This window comes from Pollicipes pollicipes, unplaced genomic scaffold (genome assembly GCF_011947565.3).
Source record: "Pollicipes pollicipes isolate AB1234 unplaced genomic scaffold, Ppol_2.1 Scaffold_4295;HRSCAF=5057_pilon_pilon_pilon, whole genome shotgun sequence".
Lineage (NCBI taxonomy): Eukaryota > Metazoa > Arthropoda > Thecostraca > Pollicipedomorpha > Pollicipedidae > Pollicipes > Pollicipes pollicipes.
The window spans coordinates 1,125,504-1,140,366 of NW_023596461.1; the positions used below are offsets into that span (position 1 = coordinate 1,125,504).

At 56.9% G+C, this 14,863-nt stretch overlaps 1 protein-coding gene across 1 annotated transcript in view; it reads right to left on the reverse strand.

Annotated features, from left to right (window-relative positions):
* The window catches only part of LOC119096357 (beta-arrestin-1), a gene marked incomplete at its 3' end in the record, with an annotated part of 61,086 nt that continues 46,223 nt past the window's right edge, over window positions 1–14,863 (reverse strand). The window contains 2 exon segments of the mRNA XM_037219208.1: window positions 1–73; window positions 5,288–5,508. Coding sequence (XP_037075103.1) covers window positions 1–73; window positions 5,288–5,508 — 294 coding nt within the window.

Here is a 14,863-nt window from a genome sequence, read left to right on the forward strand (position 1 = left end):
TCGGATTCCACTTCGGCCACCGAACACTTGTACTGCGCCGTCGAGAAGAGGCAGATGTCGGCGAACTGGCGCACTGAAAGCGGCAGGACGCCTGTCAAGAGCAGCTGCTGGCGAGGACGCGCATAAAAACATTGCGACAAACACTTGACAAGCGCCTCAATTTCGCACTGCATTCACCGCCACAAGTCGATCGACCATACGTGGTCATGCGGTGCGCACGTTATCAGTACGTTTAACAGAATACAATGGCGAGAGGCAGCTGCCTTAACACAATTTTCGCAACCATTAATACAATATCAACAGCAACAAACCGGCAGGGTATCAGTGATCTCAGCAGGGTGACAGCAGCGTCTTAGTAGCCAATATCGCATCACTCTGGGTGCATTTCATTAAAGGAATGTTCCACATTTTTGAAGACATTGAAGCAAGCATCAGACATGACCAAATAACCTCATTTATAACTCTTGGCATACCTTTAAGTGGAAAAGACTGTTCTTGACAACGCAATTTCTTTATATAGAAGATATGCTAGTCGATGCGTCATGGTTTGCTTATGTCATCCTACCTTGCACGACACTGATTGAGAGCCAACTGACAGTCATCAACGGACGGAAATCGTGCTCACGAACGCCAGATATGAGCGACTCGACAATGATATTTTTTATTGGCCTTGATCGCCGCATGGTCGATGGAATTGCAGGATTTGAATGACGTTATTCTGGCATCGTGGAAGCCAAGATGACCTTTAACTAGTCTGCACATCTTCGCGAGCGTGTAACTTAGATTTAAGGGTTAACTTAAAAAGGGCAGAGCTGTAAACTGCACCGCATGATCTTCAAAATGACAATTTCTGCTCAAAACCCCATACCAATATAGATCACTCCCATTTCTAGGTGATTAACGGTCCGGAATGAGGAGCGGCCGGTGGGCGCCAGGAGGGCATGCATAGAGAGGGGCGCACGCCGGCGATGTGGGCCGGAACGCCCCCGTCAGAGCGACGCCCGACGAGCGCCGGCGCCCCGTCGCGTGACACACGCCCGGGCACGCGTGGTGACGTGCCCCGGGACCGGAGCGGGGGCCTCTCGCCACCGCGAACAGGCCCAGCTGACATTGGTCAGGCGGCCGCCGCTCAGAGCTGAACGGGTCGTCTGACATGGCCACCTATCACCCCCGCACTGGGGGCGACAGGGGAGACGGGGAGCGACAGCGTGGCTATCCATGCCATCAGCGGCAGGGTCGTCACATCTGAACTGCTCGGTCACACGTACAACTGCGACCCACCACCCGACTGCCACGTCAATCGGCTAATATCATCTCGGGCGCCCGGGCTACTGACTCGCTTGCCAGCGAGCGAGCCTTCCGGCAGTAGCATCAACATCCCGCCACGTGCTACCCGAGTTAGTTGGAGTGATGAGCCCCCATCTGGGGACAACGGAACAGCCCAGGAATTAAATGGACAGAGAGCGTGCCTGGAGATTTACACGGAAGTTTGCCGCGAAACAGAAACCTCCCGCACCAGCGACAAAAATCACTGAGAACTTCGCCATCACGTCACCCAAAACAAACAAAACACCGAAAGGTTTTCACCTCGACAGACCCTGCTAAATGCCGAATCAGTAACGGTACCGTCAGACATCGGCCTAGTTACTAGTTTTCGTTCCTGACTCCACTGGGTCCTTGAACAAACAAAACCCCCGACTCTGGTTCCCAGCGGTTCCTCTAACAAAACAAAACCCTGGTTCCCGCTGGTTTTATCGACAAACCGAGATCCTGGACTTGATTCTTTTCTTAGTTGTGACAGGCACTCCAAGACACTCCAAAGCACCACGCATACTCGTGATTCGGGAAGGCTTGTTTGCGCCCGTGCTCTGGCACAAATCGGCGTCCGTCCTGCCATTATCTCTATCACCCATTTTTCCACCAATGGACGGGGGCTGGGATTCCACACAATCAGTTTTGTACATGTACCTGGCCCCGTTCGTAAACTATAAAAAAGATGAACGCCGTCTTAAGACAACGACATTAGACTGTACTCACTAACACAGGCTTCTTTAGATTAAATCAGCGTTTTCCCAACCATGACTGAAAACTAGCAAGTTGTAACCTACCATTGCAAAGCGCTTGAGGATCTCACTAACATCGATATGAATCGTTTTCAATCGTGCAAGCAACCGGAAATGAGATCTGTTTCCGCGCACGAGGACTTCTTTTCCGGCCAGACCTGAATCTGACAGGCACGGCCATCAAACCGGAACGAGCACTCCGGGCAGGGTTCCAGCACGGCGGGGAAGCTGGCACGATCAAAGCTTTACAATTCCACGACCGCCATGATGGATCCGTCGTCTCTCTGACGACGGTCTTCCACAAACGTTTGTCCTTTTGACGCGAACATGACGACCACGCCATGGCGGTCAGTGCCAGCGACCATGCTCGGCTCGGCAGTGCCAGCGATCAGGCTCAGCAAATGACAGAGGGTCCACGGAGAAAGAAAGCAGGAAATGGGACAGAACAAAAGAACGGAACTGTGTGCTGGGGGTTGCAGCCAACTAAACTAAAGAGGAATTCTGCACGGACGGCTCGGATGGGATAATATTATGTGGACACAGTTGACCCACGATCCAAAGCAGAGTACGGGTGGTGGCACACCAGTTTGGTACAAGCGCCGGCCGCTAACATGATTCGTGGTGATAACGACGCTAGATACGTAGTTCATCCTTGGAAGTTTATGTGTGTCTTTATTTTATCTGGCCTTGACGGTTACCACCTCGCCAGCTTACAGGTATGCACAGCCCTTCCGTTTGTAAGCGTACCCATTCAACACGTTATACGATTAAGGAAAGTCAGACCAGGGTACGTCCTACACTCTACACAACGTTTGGTATCCAGCTCTTGCAAACCTTGTACAGCTTATACCCAATCTCATTTTACGTCAGATGTCATGATTGATGCTTTTAGACCGCCAACGAAATCAGACTTCGGTCTTTCCAAGTCACGGCGGTGTCCGTACATTCACAGCGGATACCTGGTTCAAGTCCGAGCAGCCTGTCACTCGTATAACATTGACAGGGCGGCCAGCTGCCCGTATTCCGGGACGCATCGCGATCCTGACAAAGCGCGACCTTGACTTACAACCTACATGCACAATCATTATATTGTCGCATAGCATTAAATCGGTTCCGTGGCATGACTTTAACGCGCGCTCGGGTGGGGGTCAATTTGTCCACCTCCGAGAGAATTTTTTTTCAAACGGCGCGGCGTAGCCACGCTAAACTTTGTACCACTGTGGGCAATTGAATAGCGGATCTTTTCGCATAGAAATCAGAGGTACTTCGTGAGACCGTCTTCATTGACAGGTCACAGTTAGGCCGTGGCTGTCAGCGAAGGCCATTTTTAGGGAATCGTTCATCTGATGCGACAATAGGGTGCTTGATGAAGCCATACATGTCTGAGATAGCTTCTTAGGCAATCAAACAATTGAATTTAGAATTGCAACAAATTCCAATGACCTAAGGTCACGAATAAAGATAAGACCGAGGTAAAACGAACCAGCTTTCTTACTCGAGAGCTTGTTTCGTGAGGTACATTCTGACGCTCATTTCAAATTTCTTAATAACAAGGACTGCGAGAGTCATGTTCCGTGGACTTATTAAAGGTCAGGATAGGTAACTGGCCTAAAATGACCCGGGTCAATATTTGTTTTTAGGAACCTACTGCCTAGCGTAGTCCTTGCCGCCTATCCAAATACCAAAGCAGAAGCAATCCCGAAGGTTTTTGGTCACCTTAACTCCTTTCAGATAAAAAGGTCATTGACCTTCAATGAAAACTAGCGACATTTTGCTCACAATAGCTATCTAGGTCCAAAGCGGAGGCATGAGGAGATCTGGGAGCACCACTGGACACCAGTCTACAGTTTTACCTTGTTTGGCCTTAGCTGACACCAAAGTCATAATCTAGGAACCTCAAATTCAGACAAAAGTGAGGTTACTTGCAGGCCAACCTACCTTATGAATTTGGTGTGCCTGGGTCCCTCAGTTTTCGAGATCTCGGGAGTTAAATTGACCCCTCCCAAACGACCGAAGGGTATTCAATCGGCCAGCCGGGTGCGTGTTATCATATTTTCAAAGCTTGACCAGACGTAAGCCTGAACTGAGGTGAATACACCGTACACACTTCAGGCGTTCCACTTTGGACTATGAACCCACTATTGCTTGAGTAAACCCGGCATCAGCTTGAATATCATACTGCGATCGCAACTTCGAATCAGATTTGGAACTGTCACTGGCATTCATATGTTCATTGCGAACCGTTTGATATCATAAGAGCATCCAGACATTAAAATTTGCAGCACGCATTGAACAAAACTAACTGCACAACAATACACCACTTTTACATCTAACGCCTCTTCAAATGAGATCGCGGCTCTTTGAACCGACATCTGATGTAATAGTACGGTTCAAAACAGTCGAGTCAGGTTCACAGAACATTTCGGCAAGTGCCTCAAACAGCTTGCCGACGGACAAAAGACGGGACGAGCACTGGGTTGGCTGGCTGACTTTCGGTAGCGCAGTGGTGTAACTGCGACCTGAGCTCTGCCCAATGAGGTGGCGCTTAGTTACACGCCAATGGGGAAGCCTTTAGTCCAAATATGGGTTTAACTAGAATCAGCTGATCTAACCCCGTGGAGACGTAAAGCGCGCAAGAATAACACACTGGGATATCGTTGAAATGCAAAGCTATAGGGAAGGGGTTTGTGGCTAACGACATCACCACGATCACAATATCGACATGAGACCGGGGCCTGCACATTCCCCAGATAAACAGGCAATAGCGCACCGACCGTCGGTATGGGTTGCTATGTTGGAACCGATGAGTTGCTTGTAAACAAACGCACTTACTTCGCCTCTCGGGAGGGTAGGAAATGGGCTTGGATAGTGACGTCATAGGTAAGGATGGGCTTTGGTGGTGACGTCATAGGTAAGGAGTGGGCTTACCCCGAAGTAAGGAATGGCCCACATTGGCTCATGAACAACGGAGCTCAGAGGAGCGGAGTTTCATTTCACGCCATACCGGCCCCTTCCTACCCGCCTGAGACGAGAGGCAGGCGGCGCAATATAGCCTCCCCTGCCGAGTGCAACGTTCCAACGACAAAAACGCTGATCAGCTGGCTCGCTCCACTGGCGAGGGTGAGCTCGGTGCAGCACCACAGGTCCGCTGCGATGGCGGACGTACCTGAACACCGCGTGACGGGCGCCCCTGACCGCGCCGTCGACCCGGTCCCAGTACGCACCTGAGACGCGCACCTTCTTCATGGTTTTGCTCGAGTTGTTCTGCACGTGCACGTTGACGTTGATGGGTTCGCCGTGGTAGTAGATGTCTTTGTCAAGCGAGGCCTCCAGGTGCAGCTTGTTGGGCGACATCATGAACTCCTTGCTGGTCTCTACCGACGGCTGTTCGCCCGGCTTGGACGGCGCGTACATGATCTTGCGGATGGCTAACCGCACTGAGTTCCTGTAACAGCGGCGGACGGCGGTCGATCAGACGTTACGTCCCGCGGGGCACCTGGGGCGGCAAACGCCGGCACGCGTCGACAGGTCAGCTGCCCACGCTAGCGGACGCCGCAGCTGTAGCCCCCGCTGTAGCCTCCGTTGCCCCTCTGACGCTGATCGGCGGCACACAATACAGCCGCAACGTACATCTCATATGTTGTGTTCCAGCATGTACATAACGTGTTTCAACAGAACACTAAAGCGGCGACTTTGTACGGCGAGGTCTTCCTCAGTTTTTTTTTCTTGAGTTATTTTACCCTTTTACGTCACCCTCCATATCTCACCTGCCAAATTTGGCCAAATAGATGGCCTTATGTTCCTGTAAAATCGGAAGCGCTCCTGACGTCACCGCGACGTAAATATGACCTAAGTTTACGAGGTGAATGCATCTGCGTTTATACTGTGTTTAATGCATCATTTAATGCCGGGTGTACAGTTCGATTACCTAAGCACACTACGAAGTTATCATAACCAGTTTGTTGGATTACTTGAACTACGGTCCACATGTACGGCAGTGCTCTTTGTGGCAACTATTTAAGTGAGCAAAGGTGGTCCAAGAACAACATTTTGATCGATTTACATTTCAAATATGCATAAAAGTGCGGAAATTCACGCCAGTACCAATTTCCCAACCGCGTGCGGCAGGGCTTGGTTGCATCATTTAATTTGTCCCGAGAAACCGGGGAAGTGCACTAAAACCTGCGGTGCCATGCACCAGAGGCGGGCCAGTCACCCCGCCTGCCGTCTGCCGGCAGCGGCCGGGGTCCGGCGCCGTCGGGCGGCTCCTGCCATCCACCGGCGGCCGTCCTCGCATGGCTGGGCAACACGAGCACCGCCAGAGGGCCGGCGGGCCTCAACGCTGAGTGACCATCGACGCTCCGTGGCCGTCGGCACGGCCATGGCCGGCGGGCTTCCGCACTGAGTGGCCATCGGCGCGGCCGGGGCGGGACCCGTCAGCGACGGCCTGACCGGCCGTCGACGACACCGGCTGCGGGGTCGGCGGGCGCGCGCGTCCGGTCACCCGGCGCGGCGATGCAGCGTCGCACGGGACCGCTGCGGACCGGCCCGGCGCCGGACCGCAGTGTGCGCTCGGGCCCGTGCCCGGGCTCCGGCTAGCGTGGCCGGGATCGGCGGGCTGTTCCGAGCGTGTGGCGCGCCCAGTGGGCCCAGACGGCCCGCCAGCGGCCGGCCTGCTGATCGGCTGCGTCACCCGACCACCGATGGAAGGCGGGTCTGAGTACGGCGGCGGCAGGCTAGCTCGGACGAGCACGCCCGTTGACCGAAGCGGCACGACCGGGGAAACCCACGCGTCAGGTACGACCTGCCAGATGTGACTCACGACGCCCGGACCGTCCCGCAGGTTCATCGTATGCCGAAGGGGACCAATTCTCCCGACTCCATGGTCCACTAGGCTGTCCATGCCGAGCTGTCACTGCTGGGGCTCCGCGCGTCCTGACCGGAGCGGCCTGTCCTGAGAGCAGCAGACACCCAAGTCCCGCCAAGCGATGCATTCAAAATGGGCACGACCCGTAGCGTGGGTGGCTCCTGGAGGCTTGAACCAGAGCAGCCTCCACAGCACACCATTCGCGTCAGCCAAAGCCCGCCGGCGTCTGAGCCGACCGCTGAATCTCGGTGCCACCCGTCTGGGTCGACCGTCCCGCCGCGGGCGGGGACCGGGTCGAGCCAGACAGCATCGGCTTCGACGCCGGCCACCGACGCCGCCCAGGTGCGCGGGAGTTGCACGCCGACGCTGACGCTCCTCCGCGATTGCGCGCGCGGCACGCGGCCGGAGAGTTGGCTCGTTACCTGCGATAACGAGGCGCCGCCTGCGCCGTAGACGCCTCATCATCAGTGCGCTCGAGTGCGTGCTGGGCAGGGCACTGAGGCTGATCGCAGTGCCGGTAATGATCCCGGGAGGCATATAGCTGACCAGCTCGCCCAGAAAAACCGGAGACAACAGGCTTTTTGCGACTTCGTTTCCGCTTCATTCTCCATGCAGACGCGTTGCTCTATTTACAGGGATCACGCGAAAGGAAAACACAAAATAAAAACCGGCAGCGTGTACCTTTACCGTGGTTCCAGAAGTAGCCAATCACACCAAGACGAGCTCCTGCAGCAGACCATAAACACTGACGTCATACAACAGAGGCGAAGCGCACTAGGTGGCAATTTTTCTAACTTGCTCAGAGTGCCGTATAAGATCAGGCCTCGGCCCCGTCAGCGGCGATCATTCACCTGTAGCCTGGGCGAAGAACGCTGCGAGGCAGCGCCCTGCTGCGACCCTATCGATTCCTTCGCTCAACGACAACGACATGCGACCGGCGGCCTCCTGGCCTCGCATCGCGCAATCACCGGGATGTCGGCCCGATGCTGGAGCGCCTCTCGAGTGAGCGGTCGGGACGGCGCGCCGCCGGCGCCAGGCCGGCCCGCAGCTGGACTCGCCGTGCCCTTCCTTGGATCTCAGGCCCGGGCGGCTGCGGCCAATCTGTCCCGGCGGAGCACCGCCCAGCGGGCCATCTCGAGTTGTAATCCCCTGCGGACTCTTTGTCGGCGGTTGCAACAGGGCTCGGCGCGGGGCGGCCGCCGCCGACGCTGGCCACCGAGCGGTGAAGCTCATTGGCGCGTGGAGTGAAGTCAACCCGGACACCCGAGTTTCCAGCGACGGCGACGCTCGCGAACGCGTGCGGCTGGGTGCGGGTGATACGAACCGCCGCACGAGGTGCACCGGTCTTTGGATCTGCAGGCAGGTGTAACCGACACTCCACAGCCTTTGGGGCGACCGGCAGGCCTTCTGAGGCGTCACAGGTCGCTCGGACGCCGTGGAGTCAGAGCTCTGCTTTGGCAGCCCAACCGCGCCGGGCAGGGCAGGACAAGTCAAGGCAGGACAGGGCAGGGCAGGGCAGGGCAGGGCAGGACAGAGCAGGACAGGCAGGGCAGAGCGGGGCAGGGCAGGGCAGGGCAGAGCAAAGCAAAGCAGAGCAGGGCAGAGCAGGGCAGGGTAAGACAGGACAGGACAGGACAGGACAGGACAGGACAGGACAGGACAGGACAGGACAGGACAGGACAGGACAGGACAGGACAGGACAGGACAGGACAGGACAGGGCAGGACAGGGCAGGACAACGGCAGGCGGCAGACGAGCCCGGAGCGGAGTCGGTAGATGCGTCCGTCCGGATGCCAGCTCAAAACATCCCACAGCATCTCCACCTCCCAGGCAGCTTCTCACGAACAGCGCTGCTAAACTGTGATATGCTCTGATGCTGCTGGTGATGATAATTTGGGCTTTAGGGTGCACCCACAACCCTGACCTTATGACGCCCATGTGCTCTGTTTTGAATAGCGTCCCACACGACCTTTGGGTGGAACGACTCAATTGCCTCTCCCAATCGAACAGCATCCCGGATAAATCCTCTTTAGCCTCACTAACAACTACCGGCAGCTGAAAAGCTATATCGATGAGATCCCCTGCATGACCAGTCATGATATGGCCGTGACACGTGACCTGGGCTGGACCGTGACACGTGACCTGTGGTTGGACCGTGACACGTGACCTGGCCGCCGGACCGTGACACGTGACCTGACGGCCCGATCGAGACACGTGAACTGGCGGCTGAACCACATCACTTGACCTAGGCCCGATTCCTCATTGACTGACGACCCAAGTTTCGCGCCTGGGGGTGGCGTCGCAGACAGACGCCAATGAAGGACACCTTTAATTGCAACTATGGACACCAGCAGAATCAGCTGATTCAACCCCATAGAGAAATAAAGCGCGCAAGAATGGCGCGCTTGGATATCATTGGAATGCAAAGCTACTGACAAGCGGTCTAAGGCTAACGACATCATTGTGGTCACACTATCCACATGGCACCGAGGCCTGTTTATTCGCCAGACAAACAAGACTAGGAAAAGCGCACCGACCGCGGCTATGCGTTGCTATGCCAACAGCAACGACCTACTTGTAAACAAACGCACTTACTTCGCCTCTCGGGCGAGCAGTGAATGGGACTGGATCATGACGTCATATGTAAGGAATACTTTGCATCGCCAGTGAAGAGCATAGTCCTGGCGGCCGGACCGTGTCACGTGGCCCGGGGGCGGGGCGATCCGGACACTCGACCCTAGTTCCCGTCAGCCGCCGCTGTGATCGTGCTGGTATCCAGGAATACCCAGGTAATATCGGCCATGTCTCGCCGGCCCACTGGCAGCTGCCGCCGACAGGCTCCCCCGGGTCGTGCTTGCTCCACGTAGGGAACTGGTGTCCATCACACGGCTAACGCTGCACCCTATGCCTTGTCAAGGCGGGCGGAACCCGGTCTGAAGATTGCTCAGGGGACGCTGGAAGGATGGGCACCACGTATCAAAGGGCAGCGCAGACCCAAGGTTGAGTGAAGCAACTGGACCTGTTGGAATAACTGTTCAGATTATTGTCCTCGTCTGGTGTTTAAGTATGTTAACGTGTGTACATACAGCACACCGGACGAGGACGAAAGGTCGAATAATTATTCCAACCGTGGCACCAATGCCTCATCTCGATCAATCCGTAAAACCACAGCTGGACCCCGATGTTTACCGATCTCCGTCATACAGCACACCGGACGAGAACGAAAGGTCAAATAATTACTCCAACCGTGGTACAAACGCCTCGCCTCAATCGTTCCGCAAAACCACAGCTGCGCCTCGTTGCTTACCGATCTCCGTAACGCGCCGAGTGGGGCAACGCCGTCATGAACGGCGAGTTCGGTCCAACGATGTGGGGCGGCGGGGGTCATTCCAAGGGCACTCCAGCTGATGGCTCTTTCAGAGCTCTCGCAGATAACGGAAAGTGATCCCGGGAGAAGTTCCGCAGACAAAGAGCGCATCAGGCGGTCTGAATGGAGAGCCTGAACCAGGCCATGGACTCCACACTCCTCCAGCCTAGCTGCACGTCAGCGTCGCCACACCATGCCGTTGCTTACAGCACAACTGCGTTCGTACACTAGCTTTGCACGCCACATTCGACAATTGTTGGGCACATTGTGTGCAAAGGTGTGCGCGCCTGGACGGGGTCGGGGTATAGGCGCTGGATTTACGATTAAATCACACACACGCAATAACGAACCGTCGACCGCAATCAACTGAAGTCTGAGCATGAGCAGTGCGGTACTGAACCAGCCGATACGTCCGCTGGTAATGACGTAATGGCTACGCCTTCCTCCATAATCAATACCACCGCCTCGGTCCCGTCCACGCCAATACAGCTCGTCAAAACGCAAGCTCAGGTGGGCGTCGGCTGCGATGTCGAAGCGGTCGCAGCTGCTGCACGTTCGCTGCAGGCCGGGCGGCCCCCATAAGCGGGCGGGCGGGCCTACCGCGTGGCAGGATCAGCGGGCCCGCTCGCCGCCGAGGGCCGGCCGGACCAGCAGACCCCGCTAGCCGCCGGGCGCCGGCCGGACCAGCGGCCCGGACCAGCGAGCCCAACCAGCGGGCCCCGCTCGTCACCGAGGCGCGGAGCCCCGGCGGCTGCCGCGTACGGGCGGCGGACGGGCGCGACAGGGGTCGGCAGGATCGTCCCGCCCGGACAGCACGACAGAGCACGACGAGCTACTCCGACCCCCGGGGCGGCCTGAACTGACGGCGCCGCGCTCGAGGCGCCGAGACTTGACACCGCCGGTCTCCAGCCAGCGCGCGCTCAGTCGGCTCAGTTCCAGACGCCGGGCGTCGGGTTCTGACGTCCCGCTCTGTCACACCGCGTGGAGGCGCGCAATACGCGCGTCATTCTGACCCTCGCTCCCAGGATCCCCCTGGATTAACCCACGCTGTGGCAGGCCTGTCGACTTATCAGCGGTGTCGATACGCTAGTCGCAACGCGCGTCACTGAGCGGCGGCACAGCTCGCCGCTCACCCCAGGACCTCGCCGCCGCGGCGTGGCGGCGCCGGCGGGGCTCGACCGGGCTTCTTCGGAGCCCAGGGAGACATTCTCTCGTCTCTCGTCTTTGTCGCTCTCTTGAAAGGCCGAAATGTTCGGCCCTCCACTGGCCGCGTACCACCAGCTGACAGAATGCGGCTATTTGTTGCTATTCTCACTTCTATTCAAGCCCACTTGTCGACGGCTTAGGTCAACACGGTTGATTTAAATCCGATTCAAAATCACACGAACTCTCAATGAATCAATTCAACTTTGATTCAACGAAAACTCGTTCACCACCAGATTTGACTACGGCTCCAACTTGAATCAAGCACGAAGATGAGTGAGAGGAACATTTTCGCATACTAAGTGTCCAAAATGACAGTGGCGAATAGACGTCAAAGGCTGCACGAAAGCTGATAATTTACACGCATAGCAACTGATAACTTAATTTAAGACGCATTGACATGTAACAACTCTTGGTGGCGCAAAATCCCACGTCGGTCATCAGTTGGAGGGATTTAAACATACGGCGCTGTAAGAAAGGTCGGGAAGGTGGGCTACACATTCGGCAAGCATGGTGCGGCTTGCAAATTGATATTACAATAAAATTTAAAATATTGTGACACATTTAGACCACAATGTTTTCCCGATAGGGTACAAAGCCAGCGAGTCTGGTCCAACTAAGTTAACCGAACCCCATGTTAAAAAATTGGTACTGTCAAATGTTTGTCATGTTGCAGCCGATGGCCCACCTGGCGTGCCTCGCACGGCGCGTCCTCCATACTGATCACGCGTCGTCAAACATGACCCCCACTGGGCTACAGGAACAGCCTGGACGTCCGCTGTGGCTGAAACAGGGGCGTCCTGGCCGGCGCGCCAACGCAGCCCGGCCGCCGAACACAAGCGGCGCGGCTGGCGTCGGACTGATGGAGCGGCTGGCGCGGCCTGATGGAGCGGTGGCGTCGGCGCGTCCTGATGGAGCGGCTGGCGTCGGCCTGATGGAGCGGCTGGCGTCGGTCTGATGGAGCGGCCGGCATTGGCCTGATGGAGCGACCAGCGTCGGCCTGATGGAACGGCTAGCATCGCGCCTGATGAAGCGGCCGGCGTCGGCCATGATGGAACGGCTGGCATTGGCCTGATGAAGCGACCGGCGTCGGCGGCCTGATGGAGCAGCCGGCGTCGGCCTGATGGGGCGGTCGGCGTCGGACTGATGGAGCGGCCGGCGTCGGCCTGATGGAGCGGCCGGCATCGGCCTGCTGATGGAACGGCTAGCATCGGCCTGATGAAGCGGCCGGCGTCGACCTGATGGAACGGCTGGCATTGGCCTGATGGAGAGGCCACGTCGGCCTGATGGAGCAGCCGGCGTCGGCCTGATGGGACGGTCGGCGTCGGACTGATGGAGCGGCCGGCGTCGGCCTGATGGAGCGGCCGGCGTCGGCCTGATGGAGCGCCGGCGTCGGCCTGATGGAACGGCTGGCATTGGCCTGATGAAGCGGCCGGCGTCGGCCTGATGGAACGGCTGGCACTGGCCTGATGGAGCGACCGGCGTCGGCCTGATGGAGCGGCCCGCGTCGGCCTGATGGAGCGGCCGGTGTCGGCCTGATGGAACGGCTGGCGTCGGCCTGATGGAGCGGCCAGTGTCGGCCTGATGGAGCGGCTGGCGTCGGCCTGATGGAGCGGCCGGCGTCGGCCTGATGGAGCGGCTGGCGTCAGCCTGATGGAGCGGCCGATGTCAGCCATCTCGTCAGGCCGCTTAGCGCCCGGCCATTTCCCATGTTATCATCAGGAAGGCCGGCGACCGCCGTCCGGACGCTGCCGCCCAAGAGCGGCGTGTCCAGCCGAACACAGCGGGGGAGGGGAGGGGCGTTGCCGTCGCCCGTGACGCCGAACGAAATTCACACTGTTTGCCCACCATGATCAGTGCCATTGCCTTGGTGTTTTGGAGGCGGACGGTCACCACGGCTGACGTCTCTGGTCGGTGTCCGACTGGGTGCGCTGTTAACTACACAAAAACGCGGCTCAGAGGCGCCACGGCTTGGTTGCATGACGAGCCGGTTCGGAGGGCGGCGGGCTGGCGGGCTGGCGGGTGGCGGGCTGGCGGGCTGGCGGTCGCGGCGCCGCCAGTCGGCGCTGTCGCTGCCACCCGGTGGAGGACCAGTCCGTGTCCGTGACGCACGCCACGAGGCCTCGGACAGGAGGGCAACACGTGCACCTGTTCAGAATCGTGAGTTCCGCGCACAGGACAGGCCGTGCGCCCGACAACTGTCTGTCCTCCGTCAGCCGTATCATCGGCTGCCAGATGGGGCGTTTTTAACGTTGCGAACAAATTTCGTCCTGCGCATTTTTTGAAGTTGTAAATTGAGAGCCTTCTGAATTGCATCCGGGATAATAGTACGATCCCGTTACTGAAACGACAGATCATGGATACGTTTCCCTTTGTGACGCTTCGGACGGAACTCCACATTTCAACACTTCAGACTTCTGAAAAACCGCAGTCACCATGACTATATAACCACCAGAAGCCATGATTTCATTATTTCGAACGAACACACACACCACGCGGTGGTGAATGGTGGTGAATGGACGAATAGACGACCGCCGTCGCGACTATTCGCCCGACAGAAAAACATGAAATGTTACCAAACTGTTGAAATAATGAAGCGGCACAGACGGATAAGAAATTCCAATGTGTTCGGCGAGGCTGTGTCATGTCCGAGCCGTTCCTTGTAAATAATTAAGGCCACGCCCTCCCGCCACTTCGCCCGCCCGAGGCAGTTTATCATGTGCAGAACCCGCAGACCACGGCGAGTTCATGCAACATTGCAAGCCCCAGCTAAGTGAGGAAGTTTTTAGCAGTTCTTTACGAATGTGCCGCATCTGAAATTTTGAACCGCTTTGAAAGCTTTTGCTTTCATCCAATCTTGCTCCTTTACGTAATTATTATGTGCATTGGCCAAAGGATATTTGGGATAGTATCTATAAGCAAACAGCCTTGATACCAGGAATCATTACGCAGGGCGTAAAAAAGTGACAACAACATCGACTTATGGGAAATTTTAGACCCCCTTTGTAACTGGACTGGGATACGATTCACTGCGCTGCATGAGGGCACCGCCTGGCCCTCGACCTCACCGTCCTGGTGACGTCACCGGTGACTCCAACCGAGCAGGCCAGTGCGCAGGTCTCGACTGGATGAGGAGCTTAACATTCGTGTGGCAGCAGCGAACTGAGCCACGAGTTCCAGTCCGTCCGCCAGTGACGGAGATGCGGCGACGACTTCTGGCGGGAAGGGCCCTTACATTGCAGACGACGCCTGGGTGCTTACCGAAATCAGCCCTCCGACAACGGCAACCGGAACGAAGCGGTGACACTGCTCGAAATGGACTCTGGTGACGTCCAAAGCGCACATTTCATCCTGCTGCTCAAAG